The sequence below is a fragment of the Lathyrus oleraceus genome, chromosome 2, assembly GCF_024323335.1.
Source record: "Lathyrus oleraceus cultivar Zhongwan6 chromosome 2, CAAS_Psat_ZW6_1.0, whole genome shotgun sequence".
In the NCBI taxonomy this organism is placed as follows: Eukaryota; Viridiplantae; Streptophyta; class Magnoliopsida; order Fabales; family Fabaceae; genus Lathyrus; species Lathyrus oleraceus.
In genome coordinates this window covers 82,060,758-82,074,967 of record NC_066580.1, presented here as the reverse complement: position 1 = coordinate 82,074,967, position 14,210 = coordinate 82,060,758, and the positions used below count along the sequence as shown (strand labels likewise).

General features: G+C 40.8%; 1 protein-coding gene across 1 annotated transcript; it reads left to right on the top strand.

Moving 5' to 3' along the window:
- Positions 1 to 12,441: 12,441 nt before the first annotated feature.
- Positions 12,442 to 13,089, top strand: LOC127122006 (uncharacterized). The gene has a single exon (XM_051052425.1). The coding sequence runs from the start codon at positions 12,442 to 12,444 to the stop codon at positions 13,087 to 13,089; it is 648 nt and encodes a 215-aa protein (XP_050908382.1).
- Positions 13,090 to 14,210: the final 1,121 nt, after the last annotated feature.

Genomic DNA, 14,210 nt, shown 5'->3' with positions numbered 1-14,210 from the left:
GGAGTATCCGACAAGGGGCTAGAGGTGTTCACTTTGTACTACGAAATCACTTGTAAGAAAACTTCCCATTCCCAGCGCGAGGAAGCAGGAGTTTCTCTGAGAGTGTTATGTACGTGAATCACCACATTTATTTCAATGCAACTTCCCTACTTTTCAATTGTTTCCGTTGAACATTTTATCTTAATTTCTTTTGCTTTTGATTTATCTTACATTGTCGTTTACGCTATCGACACTGACTCTACCACGATCATAGAGTTTACCAAAAGCGTGTTCATAGTATACATCTTTTGAATGTTATAGCGATGTCGGTCACGAGTCACCTATAGGCGATAACATTGTCCAAAAACGTTCATGTGGAAAAACCCTACACTTGTTCGACACTTTGTTGGGAGTCGTTCCTCACAAAGTCATTTCGTCGAAGCTTGAACAAGTCTCACTTGCACTAGCACATGTCCTAGGATCAACTGGTCGATCCTGCAAGTAACCCTTCGTTTTAAGACCAGGGAGGACCAGTGGTTGTTTACCAATTTCCACAGTAAACAAAATGGCACACCCAATTGGACTGTGCTAGAGCAGTTACGAAATTGCATGAAACTTAGAAGTGGCAAGTTATATAATAAGCCACGAAGTAATGTGAAGATGTCAGAAACTAACGCTGATGAAGTTCCACGAGGGACTTTATCCAATATGGAAATAGTAGTTTCACAGGTTGTCACTTTGCCGCCGATGACAAATGCAGCCATAACCATGTTGACTACGGGTGCGGTTGAAACATCAATTCCTCAGCCTCCACCGGGAGGTTCAGGATCAACGATAACGACATTCAAACCTTATGTGCCTCGCTTTGGCACCACAGATCCGCTTTATGGAATGCCGTATTCCTTAATGCCCGGATATCATTCGAGTTCCAGTGCAACACTGTTTTCAGAAACAAACCCTCCCTTGCAAGGATCAACGCAAGGGGGCAACTTAAGGAACACTACTCAGAACAGAACTATGCCGTTGTCGAACACTTTAGTAGCGGTGTTGAGACAGCAAATGGACGATAGTAACCATGAATTGGTTAACATGTTGACCAACCAGATGGGCATAGTCTTCAATCCACTAATCCAAGAATCTGCTAAAACCAACAGACAGGTGGCGAACCAGTTGACGCGTTTATGCAATTTTCTAGGGGCACCAGCCCGACAGATAACGCCAACGATTAGGCTGACTGTTCCTGTGCAGATAGAGATAGGGGCAGCAGAGGAGGAGACAGTCCACGAAGGACAAATCATTAGACCCCCCCCTACATCAAGGCGTCGAATCATGAGTTGTGGGACGTAACTAGGTGGTAATGGTCAACCGACAGCAGGATGCTGATCAAATCGTCGATCACCACCGACAAGAAGACTTGGTGGTGGAAAATAATTTGACAACTATTGTCGAAAGGATTATGGCTAGAAATGGCATGGGTGCCACGTTAGAAAGGCCATTATACATTTCCCCATTAGTTGAGTTTATTCTCCAAGCCGAGGCACCCAGGGGGATGAAAGTACCTAAGTACACTAAATTTGGGGGAGAGTCTGGTAAATCGACAATAGAGCACGTCACCAGATACTTAACAGAGTCAGGGGATTTAGCTCATAATGAATGCTTAAGAGTAAAAAACTTCCCTTCTTCTCTGACCAAGGTGGCCTTCACATGGTTTACTTCGTTGGCCCCAAGTGCCATCGACTCATGGATCAAGTTAGAAAAGAAGTTCCATGAACAGTTTTACGAAGGGCACTCCAAAATTAGTTTGGCGGAATTGTCTAGTATTAAGAGAAGGTTCGCTGAGAGTATAGACGATTACCTAAATCGTTTTAGGTCTTTAAAGGCTAGGTGCTTCACACAAGTGCCGGAACATGAACTAGTTCAAATGGCCGCAGGAGGTTTAGATTATTCCATTAGGAAGAAGATAGATCCAACTTTTGTGAAAAGTATGTCACAACTGGCTGACAGAGTCCGACATCTAGAACGATTGAGGCTAGAAAAAGTTAAGCACAATAAGTCTAAGAAAGAACAGGTAGCGTTTGTCGAATACAACGCGACAGACCCAATACGTGAGGCAGATTATGCTTCATCGACCGAATTAGAAATCGACGTGGCTGAACTAAAGCCAGGGTCCGCCTATGAGTGTCGCTCATTGTTGCCTGCGCAAGGAAAGAATCCTGTCGAAAATAACCAAAAATTTCCTACAAAAACTTACACTTTTGACGTGTCGAAGTGTGAGGAAATTTTTGACTTATTGGTCAAAGATGGGAAGATGGTGGTGCCACCTAGTACTAAAATACCATCGTTGGAACAAAGACAGAAAAGAGGATTTTGTAAATATCACAACTATCTTGGTCATAACACCTCTAATTGTTACCTTTTCAGGGATTTGGTTCAAAATGCGATTCAAGAAGGCAGGCTGAAGTTTGTTGGCCGCAGGATGAAGATCGACACTGATCCTCTTCACCAGGAGGAAGCCCTGTTCGTGGAACCAGTCGAGATCAACATGGTCGAGATCAGCGAGTATGATGAGGCCAACATGTTGGAACAGATTGGGGAAAGCCCAGATGTCGATATTGCCGAAGTTTACCCAATGGTTGATGAAGACTTGGTGGATTTTCTGTATCGCTGCAAAAACAAGGGTTCACGGGTGTGCCTGTGCCCAAGGTGTGGTGTCGTCGCCGACAAGATAGCAGCGGAGAACTTCCAGAAGCTGCAGTTGGGTAAGAGCAAAAGGAATGTGCAAACCCGGGGTTACCAGAATGAGGGAGGCTCAAAAAGGGTTGTGGGACATCATCCAACAAGGCCTAAAAGCTACGTGCTGTCGGCCAGTGCCCCTAGAGGTACTTGGATTAAGCCTCAGGAAAGACAAGACGCCCCACAAGGGGTTGCTGCTGATACTAGAGAAGGTCTAGCAGTAAACTATAGACGTGAATTCGAGTCTGAAAAGAGGACTCATATCTCTGAAAACTATTTGGGAAAGAACCCCATGACACGGACTCAATGGAGACGATTTCAGAGGCGTAAACAGGCTGAAAGAGATGCTGCAAGAGCCATGACCAGCAAGGCAAGTACCAAGAAGAAAATCGTGAAGGTCGACATAGGGGCGAAAGAGCGGATAAGAAAGTATGTTCGTCGACCAGCTAAAAAATGCTCTGATGAAGTGACTGATGACTTCAATTCGGAATCTGAAGCAAGCCTTGACATCCTGGTCAACGTGGTATCGATCTTACCACGAGAATACAAGTGTGTGACTGAAGTCGAAGGGTCAGTGGATAATGATGAAGCTGAAGAAATGGCTTTGCATCAACCAAGATGCTATTTTGTGTTGAACGATGGTGCTGCTGAAAGTCAAGAGGCAGTGTTCGAAAGACCAACGATGAACATGAAAAACCATTTAAAACCACTGCTGATCAGGGCAAAGGTGGAAGTCGTAACCGTCAACAAAATTTTGGTCGACTGTGGTCTCACGGTCAACATTATGCCACACCATATTCTGAGGAAGATTGGAAAGTACGACACCGACATCAGGTCTAATAATGTGGTTTTGTCGGACTATGGAGGGAAGACAAAAAGCACCATGGGAGTAATCATGGTGAATGTTACAGTAGGTTCCGTGACTAGACCAACACTATTCATGGTGATAGACGCAAGGCCAAGTTACAACTTGCTACTTGGCAGAGAGTGGCTACATGGCGTCGGACTTGTGCCCTCTTCAGCACACCAAAGACTGGTGATTTGGAGAGAGGATGGGGTGGCCGAAAACATCGAGGCCGACCAAGGATATTTTATGGCCGATGTGAATAATGTCGGCAAAAAGGAGTTTGAAAGAAAGCTAGCCAACATCTCCCCCTACTTCCCAGCTGAGGATGTATATGCCAATCTAAGTGAAGCTTTCGTCTCTCTAATTCTACATGAGACTCAGGGCTTCATTTGGGATGTGGAACGCCTAGATGATCCACCATACACGGGTATCCGGCCGACAGGCTGGGGGGATGCCGGTGGTGATGTCTGAGTTGGAAGCTTTAAGAAAGATTTCAGCATACGTTGCCGAAAACAAAATAAAGTCGGCCATAGAGGCTGAAGAAAACATGGTGTAAGACCCCAATTTTGTCCCTAAGATCCCTCATGGCATCATATCATATCACATCATTGCCTCAAGGATCATTGTGTACTTTGCTTCCTTCCCTGTGGGTGGCTTATCTTTTGAGAGTGGTTCTTGATCACCAAGCATGTTTGGCATATGTATCTCATTGCTTTTCATTTTTTCACTAACCAAAAGTACAAAATTATGTCATCTAACCTTGTTACTTGCAGATGAAGCAATTCTAGGTCAAGACAGTCAAAGGCATTCATTGAGCAATGGATGGTAGCCATTCTTGAGAATTTGGGCACCATGATCATTCATAAGAAGTTCATATGAGTTGTGACATCATTTTGAATCAAGATCCCAAGTGGTAGAGGCTTGCATTTCATCTGAGCATAGCCAGGGCAGCTGAAACCCTAGAAAAGTCAACACAAGTCAACTGTGCATTCAATCATGGATTTGAAGGTGGGAGATGGTTAGAAAGGCCTCATTCATGTCCATACACGTCTCATTTGACATTTCAAACATCAACATTGAAGGATTTGAGGTCAGATGAAAACTTTCCAAAAATAGTAAGTGACCTGTAATTTGGAATTGCCAAAAATGGAAAGGTTTTCTCCTCAAGTTTACATCATCAAGAAAGCTTCAAATGAAATTTTGTCCAACATGAAAGTTGAAGATCTTGCTCTCACCTTTCCAAAAAGTCCAAGAACATGAATTTCTAATTTGTGGTTGGTAAGATATGACCAAATCATGGCCAAGGAAATTTGAACTTCAAGCTTGCATAACTTTTGAACCAAAAGGCCAAATGGAGTGGTTCTTTTTGTAACATTTCTCTCTTGATCTCTAATATCCAAATAATGCATTACATATCATGCATTTCCATCACAAAAATATTGGCATTTTCACTTGAATTTCATTTGAATTTTGGAGGGAAAATCCAAATTCAAAAATATTGCATTGTCGATACATTTTCCACTTGCATTTGGCTCCAAATGGCATTTCAAGTGCATTCCAGGCAAAAATCGGGTACTGTTCCATTGCCATGCACATGTGAGGGTGTATTTGCCATTTTGCATCAATACTTCCATTTCACTAATCCTTTGCATTTGCTTAATCATGATTAACAAGCTTGATTAGTACACAGTATATAACCATAATCCTAACAGAAAATCCCGACAACACTTCCAAAATCTCAGATCTGAAAATTCTCTCTCAAATTTCTCTCAAACTTTTCATCGAATTTCTTCATAAGCATTGTCTGTTTCTTGATTTGTTCATCATCTACAAGCATTATTGAAGATTGTTGAAGCAAGATCCTGAAGAATTCATCAAGAATTGAAGCTGTTGAAGTTTATGTTCATCCATGGTTGTTAAAGATTCAAGCAAGATCAAGCACTGCTGAGCTATTCTTCCTCATCCATTCATCTATCTTATCATTGGAGAACATCTATTTCAGCTTGCCAGGACCTGAATTGCGCGATTTCAACTCTGCATCTTCATTGAGGTCAGATTTCGAATGCTCCAATTCTTGAAATTAATAGATGCATCTTGTAGATATTTCACTGGTGATTATGCTGAGCTTTAGATCTTTGAATTTCATCAAGTAATGAGTTAGATATGATGATTGTAAGTTTGGTATGTGAAACAGTTCTTGCTCGATTCTTCGAACATGTGCTAAATTAGGTTAAATTAATACTTGATCTGTGTTGTATGTTGAAAGAGGAGTCCATTGGTATGCGTTTTGTGAATTTCTGTGATGATTTGTTCTTGGTGATGATGAACACGATGAAGGTGCATGAACACTTAGGGTTTTGCATTTCCAGAATTGTTTTGATTTTCATAAGCCTTGTTTGCATGCGTTTCCTTGTTTCTGCTCATGCACTGGTCCACGTAGCGCATAGTTGGCACATTGATTGGTCTATATTGCTTCACCTTGCCACGCGAGATTAATGAAACGGCGCGTTTCATGTAGTAAGCGCCTCATTTCAAATGTTCACACGGTTCGATCCTGCTTCATGACATTTCCAATTAATCCTTTTGCATTTTATTTCATATGCTTCATCCATGTTCATACCATGCTTTCATGTGATTTTCATTTTTTCTCTTCACTTAAAAAAACATAACTCCATAAATAATCATCCAAATAACATGAGATTTTTTTCACTTTGCACCTCATGATGTCTAATATTTTTTGGTCATTTTTCTAGAATTTGTGCTTGGTTGGAATTTTTATTTGCCTAGGGTTTGTTCATGCATATGCTATCTTGCACCTTGCTTGCCATTTTCTTTGTGAAATAATGATGGTTGATCCAATGAATGTGAAAATTGACATGCTTAAACTATACATCCTAATTAACATTTTGGCATTGAGTTTGCATTTTTTGCATTTCTGGTTGTTGAGATATGATCTGTTTAATGTAGGTGTGACAATGTGTGTCACACCTTTGCTTGCTTGATTTGCTGATTTTCTTTACCATGCCAAATAAATGCCAATTGATGAGATTTTTTGCATGATGCCTCTTCTGGATGTTAGAAATGATCATGGTTTTTTGTAGAATTTTTGGATCCTTTTCTGATTTGTTTGGGATTTTTTTCCTTGTTGGTTGACCATGTTTGAACTTTTGAAGAGTGTTGAACTTTCATGATTTGTGAAATGCTTATGCTTTATCATATAAACTTGAAATTTTGTATGTTAATTCTAGACACTTAGTAGTTTATTGTGGCTTTGGTTTGAGTCATTTATCACTTGTCATTTCTGTTTTAGGATTGCCTTAAGTTGATGTATCATTGGTGGTCCTCATTGAGCTTGTTAATGCTTACCTTGACTTGATGAATTTAATTGCCATGATTTTACTTATCCAAATGCCTTGATTTTTGGTGTGTTGATTATTTGATGTGTTTTGTTTATCCATGATTTTTCTTGGAATATATTGAGCCATTTGGGAATTAATATGCCTGTGTTCATTTTGTTGCTTCATTGAGCTTTCAACTTGCATACTTTGACATGATTTGTTTATGAAATGAAATTAGTTGATGTTTTTTACATGAGACCACTTGGAGATTGTTCTAAATTGATTAAACTTGATTCTTGTCAATTTTCATGTTCTGTTTTGGATTATTTCTCCTTCTTTGACCCTAGGCCTTGTCCTAGTGGTTTGCTTCTCATGTTTGAGTTTGTTTTCAGGTTAAGAAGTACATGGCCCTAAGGAGATTGATTCACATTGCTTAAGTTGGTTTATTTGATTGATATTGACTAACATTGATTTGTTTTGTAGGATGCTTTAGCTCATTTGAGTTGAGCTTGTGCTTTGCACATTGCATTGTTTAATTGTATATTGTCTGTTGATTGTTGGGTTATCTGTTTGACTTCTTAACTTGTATACTGATTGAGTTGGATTGTTTTCAGGTACATTAGTTGCTAAGTTCATTGTGAACTTGTTTGTGCTTTGCTAATCTAGGTATAACATTCTCTTCTCCATGTAGTCTGGAAGACCTGGCCTGTTATTTGGCCAGGCACCTGTCTGAAGTCCTCCTTAAGAGGCAATGCTTGTGATTGTTTATTTTTGTCCCCAAGCAGGAAAAGTCCTTTGATAAGGCAATTGACAGATAAAAGAGATGTGTAGTCCATCTCCTGTTAGTCTGTGTGTCATCCCTTTGCTCACATTACATGTTGAGGCATTGTGGATATTAACCCAAGATCTATAGAGTCATTAACTTGTGGAGAGAGTTCCAACTTTCTGAACTCCCACACCTTCTATCATTTGAAGCTCTCCCTGACCAGGGATAAGAGTCATGAGGCACACCCCTCATATCCTTTCATCTGCTTCACCTTAACTCTCAATGTTAAGGTTAAGAGCACCATTTACCCCATTCCAGTTGACTTTAAAGTCTAACCCTTGCTTGAGCCTAATTGCTTGTGTATAGCGTGTGCTAACTGAATCATTGATTGCTTATTGGTTCATTCATCTGTGCCTATCCGCTTGTGTGCCTTTGTGCATTTATCATCATTAATTGTTCATTATTGCATGATCATCATTCCATATCTTTGTGACACATCTTTGTAATCCATTGAGGACAATTGTAAGTCCATTCATTGGCCATTGCTCATATGATTTGGAAGGGATTGAGTATAAGACCATTTCATTGGCCACTTATGTCCTCTTTGCTTATTGCTTATGTTTGTTTGTTGTATGTGAGGATTCAATTGTAAGTCCATGTTGTTGGCATTTGTCTCCCATGATCATCTGTTGGAGGTTAGTATAAGTCCAGATAGATTGGCATCTGACATCCATGTTTTGTTTTGCTTTGTTGGAGATTGGTATAAGCCCAGATAGATTGGCATCCGGTATCCAGGTTTTGTTTTGCTTTAGGAGATTGGAATAAGACTATTTAGTGGCATCTGGTATCCTTGTTTGTTTTGTTTTAGGAGATTGGTGTAAATCCATTTATTGGTATCCGGTATCCACCTTTGTTTAGGAGAGTGGAATAAGACCATTTATTCGCATCCGGTATCCATTTGCTTTGTTTGTTTGTTATTGCTCATTTTTTTGCCTATTCCAAAGGACACACTTGAATCATCTTCTATATGATTTCAAGAGGTGAACCTTTCTGAGAAGTTTTACACTCCATCATTACCCATACCCCTTTTTATTCCAAAACCCCTTTTCACACGTTCCTTTCAAAACTTGAAATAAATATTGTGCAAACATCTTCATGTCCTTTTCAAATTAGAAACCTGGACCTTAAGTCCTTGATTTTCAAACTTCACTTTTGATAACACTTCCTTCTGAATTGAATCTTAATCATACCTTGACCATCCTTTTTGTGAATACTCATAATCAATTAACCTCACACATTCAATTGTTTTGATGGCTTTGTCCATTCTTATCAAGTTTCTCATACATTAGCCATAGGTTTCAATTATCATTGTGGTTGATGTAAATCTTACCATATCCTTAGTGAGTTGACTGTAAGACTTCCGTACTGAAAACAGGGTTAACCCCTCTAGTATGTCGAAGCTATCCTCACATGGTGGATTGTTGGTCTTGGTCGAGTTTTCTCCCATTGATAATGAAAAACCTTAGGGCTTGTGTTTTAAAATGAATTCACTAACTTTTGGAAATCTTTTAGCCGAACTACGGCGTTTTGATCCTTTACCTTTTCATGGAAAGGTACGTAGGCCACGGGTTCATCCGTTCAAACACAAAAATAATAACTTGTATATTCTTTTCTCATCCCTTCATTCATGTTTGCACAATAGATATTTCATAACAAATAACATTTCATTCAACAAGTGTGAAAAGGGCTCCCTAGGAGTACCTAGGACGTTTTGGGTGCCTAACACCTTCCCATTGCGTAATTTACCCCTTACCCAGACTCTCTGATCTTTTCATTAGTTTTCTATGTGTAAAACTTCTTAGGCTTTTGTTCGCTTTTTAGCCAGTCCTTTGGATAAATAAAAGTGCGGTGGCGACTCGATTCTTTTGTATACTTTGCTTTTGGTTTAATCAATAAATCATAAAGTGACGAATACACTGCTACACATGGCTGTTGAAGCCTATGCGTTGAATAAAGGAGACTTCGACATGCAGCGTCTGGATTGCATTTACGATAGTGAACCTTTAGGTTTCGAAAAAGACCCAAAGGCACCAGAGAGAATCCGACCAAAAGACCCCTTGGAAGAAGTCGACCTTGGCGAGAATGGCGAGAAAAGCCCAACATATATAAGCGCCAACATCGACAACAAACTAAAGTCTGAGGTAATATCCATACTCAAAGAATTTAGAGATTGTTTTGCTTGGGATTATAATGAAATGCTTAGTTTGAGTAGAGATTTGGTCGAGTTAAAGTTGCCCATAAAAGATGGAAGAAAGCCAGTGAAGCAGACGTCCAGGCGTTTCGCCCCAGAAATTATGGCTAAGATAAAAATAGAAGTAGAAAGACTCCTGAAAAGCAAGTTTATACAGACTGTAAGGTATGTCGAATGGTTGGCCAATATCGTGCCAGTCATAAAGAAAAATGGGTCTTTAAGAGTATGCATTGATTTTAGAGATCTAAATGCTGCCACCCCAAAAGATGAATATGCCATGCCCGTGGCTGAGATGCTAGTCGATTTGGCCGCTGCTTTTGAATATTTAAGCATGTTAGATGGTTATGCTGGATATAACCAAATTTTTATTGCAGAAGAAGACGTGCCGAAGACGGAGTTTTGATGTCCGGGAGCCTTAGGAACATATGAGTGGGTGGTCATGCCATTCGGCCTAAAAAATGTCAGAGCAACATACCAGAGGGTAATGAACTCAATGTCCCATGACTTCATTGAAGATTTCATGCAAGTATACATTGATGACATCGTGATAAAATCAAATGGACAACATACTCATGTCGACCATCTCCGAAAAGCTTTCCTGAGGATGAGGAAATGTGGATTAAAAATGAATCCATTAAAATGCACTTTTTGTGTGCAGGCAGGCGACTTCCTTGGTTTTGTGATGCACAAAAAGGGCATTGAAGTAAACCAAAGCAAAACAAAATCCATTATGGACGTCAAGCCTCCGTTGACCAAAAAAGAGCTGCAATCTTTTTTTGGAAAAATAAATTTTCTTAGAAGATTCATATCAAATCTAAGTGGAAAAACAAAAGCGTTCTCCCCATTACTTCGACTGAAGAACGAAGAGTTCAAATGGAAGGATGCACACCAAGAGGCTTTCGACAAAATCAAAGAGTATTTGACTAAGCCTCCAGTATTGGCCCCTCATGTTAGGCATAGGCTAATGAGATTGTATATTGCAGCCTCACAATTGACTATAGGAAGTATGTTAGTCCAAGAGGATGAAAATTGTGTCGAAAGACCTGTGTATTACCTTAGTCGAATGCTTAATGATCCTGAAACTAGGTATAGTGACATGGAAAAACTATGTATATGCCTGTATTTCTCTTGTACGAAATTAAAGCAATATATCAAGCATGTTGATGTTTACGTAGCTTCTCATTTTGATATTATTAAACATATGCTATCTAAACCAATTTTGCATAGTCGAATTGGGAAATGGGCTTTAGCATTAACAGAATACTCCCTGACGTACGTACCCTTGAAAGCAATGAAAGGGCAGGTAGTAGCAGACTTACTGGTCGACCATTCAATGGTCGAAATGGCGCAGAATTACGTAGATTTAGCACCATGGAGGCTATACTTCGATGGATCAAGACATAAGCATGGAGTTGGGATAGAAGGAGTAATAATTTCTCAATATGGAATTCCAGCAGAGTTCAAATACAAAATCGAAGGGGTATGCACCAATAATGAAGCGGAATACGAGTAGCTGATCACCAGACTTGAACTGCTGCTGGAATTAGGTGCAACGATTGTCGAAATTATGGGAGATTCGGAGTTAGTTATTAAACAAGTATCAAAAGAGTATGGGTGTGTTAAAGAAAATTTGATCATGTACTTCGTGGTTACCATCAGACTGCTCAAGAGGTTTGAGCAAGTCAATCTCCAACACATACCACGGCAAGAAAACCAAAGAGCAAATGATTTGGCACAGGAAACCTTAGGCTATAAAACGTCGAAAGACCAGGACGAAGAGATCCAAGTAAGAGAGAAAGTACGAGCGACAGTGTTGTCACCGTCAGATCTGGCGATCATGAAGCTGGGGGCAGTAGATAAAAATCATTTTGAAATTTTGGCTGTCAACGACGAGAGAGAGAGTGATTGGCGTAAACCGCTAGTCGATTACTTACGTAATCCCGTGGGGTCGACAGAGCGAACGATAAAGTATAGGGCCCTTAGCTACATATTGGTGAATGATGAATTATTCAAGAAGGCAGTCGAAGGAGTGTTATTAAAATGCCTGGGGGAAAGTGAAGCATACGTGGTTGTATCAAGCATACATAGCGGGGCGTGCGGGGCACATCAAGCAGGATTGAAGATGAAATGGCTCTTGATGCGTTCAGGAGTTTATTGGCCTTCAATGTTGAAAGATTGCATTGAATTTGCCAAAGGTTGTCAGGAATGCCAATTGCATGGGGGCATACAGCATGTGCCTGCAAGCGAGTTACACATAATTGTGAAACCCTGGCCTTTTCGAGGATGGGCGTTTGACGTTATAGGAGAAATAAAGCCAGCCTCGTCGAAACAAAGAAAGTATGTGTTAGTCGGGATCGACTATTTCACAAAATGGGTCGAAGCCATATCATTACCAAACGTAAACCAAGAAGCGGTGATAGACTTTGTCCAGAGTTACATCATTCGCATATTTGGCATCCTAGAAACTATTACAACCGACCAGGGGTCAGTCTTCACTGGTCGAAAAGTGCAGGAGTTTACAAAGGAAATGGGAATCAAGTTACTGACATCTACTCCCTATTACGCACAAGCGAATGGCCAAGTCGAAGTTGCTAATAAGGTGATCATCAGCCTAATAAAGAAACACATAGGCAAGAAGCCAAGGAATTGGCACAAGACGTTAGACCAAGCCTTGTGGGCATGTCGAACGTCACCAAAGGAAGCGACTGGAACAACCCCATTTCGACTGACTTATGGGCATGACGCAGTACTACCAGTAGAAATTCAGGTCCAGGCGGTCAGGACCCAAAGGCAATATGAAATACCTTCTGAAGATTACTGGAGCATGATGACGGACGAATTAGTTGACGTAGACGAAGAAAGAATGCTAGCATTAGACTCTCTACAAAGACAAAAAGAGAAAGCCACCCGAGCCTACAACAAAAGGGTGAAAGGGAAAGTGTTTGCTGTCGACGATTTGGTTTGGAGGGTGATCTTTCCTATGGGCAGAAATGATAAAATGTTGGGCAAGTGGTCCCCAAATTGGGAAGGACCGTTTAAGGTTCTGCAGGTTTTTTCTAATAATGCCTACGATGTCGAAGAGCTGGCACCAGACAGGCAAATTTTAAGAGTAAATGGAAAGTACTTGAAAAAATATAGGCCTCTCCTTCAAGAGGTCAAAATTTTGGAAGATTAAACAAATGTCAAAAATAAAAGTTAGAGATAATTATGTTAGATACCAACGACAAAGGCACAAAATGAAGTATACAGTGCTAAAGTCAAAATAACATTAATGTGGCAAGAAGCCATTGTTTAATATTACAAAAAATTAACTAATACAATCGATAGAAACGGTCAAAGCTGGCCGAATTTGGATTGGAAAGATTTAAGTTCAAAATTATAGTGTAAAGACATTGGCTCCAAAGTGTCGGCATGGGCTTTGAGTTTTTCAAGCGTTCCTTCGACGTTCATAAGCTTGTCGGCAACCTCCAAAGCATCACTGGTGGTCTGCTTCACAGTTGCCTGGGCAGGTTTTAGCACTTCATCGACGAAACGCAACTCCTCATGGGTAATGGCCTCCAACACACCGTCCAAAATGGAAATTTGACGTCGGAGGGCATCAATTTGTTGACGTATCTCAGCGGCCCGTGTTTGTTTGGAGGTCAATTTTGTCTTCCGCTCCTCTATAACCTTCAACATACTGCCGACTTCCGCGTTGGCATGCGTCACCAAATCCCATTTCTCTTTCACAGACGCCTCAGTTTCAGCAATTTGACGCTCAGTGTCCCGAACACTGTCGATATGACGCAAAATATGCACCAAAAGCTGTTCTAAAGCCGCCATCGCACATTTGGCGTAATCAGAGAGTTAGAGATCCTTCAGCTGGGCAATTGCGCTCAAAAGATCTGGACCGATAGTAGGTTCATGCATGAGCATGAAAGGAAGGTCAGAGTTCAAGGCGTGCACGCGGATTTTGTCCATGAGAGCCTTAGTTTTCATCACCTCAGGGCCCATTTTGCCAAAATGGAATGACTTAGAGTTGGACGAAACATCACGCGACTTCACCAGATTGCGGAGTCTGGAAATTGCCTCCAGAGCGGAAGGCTTAATCACCAGCCCTGGGAAGGTAGAAGGAGAAGTTGCCGACAGAGAATTGGCCTGAGGAGAAGCAGTCGGCAATGGAGTAGCCTGGGAGGATTGTTGTTTGTTGGTGTCGACATCGACTGGCTCCCGTGGATCCTGCAAGGAAGCTGAAGATAGACTCGAGTCAGAACTAGTCGAACTGGAGTCCAGGTACGTCACAGGACTAGTGACCAA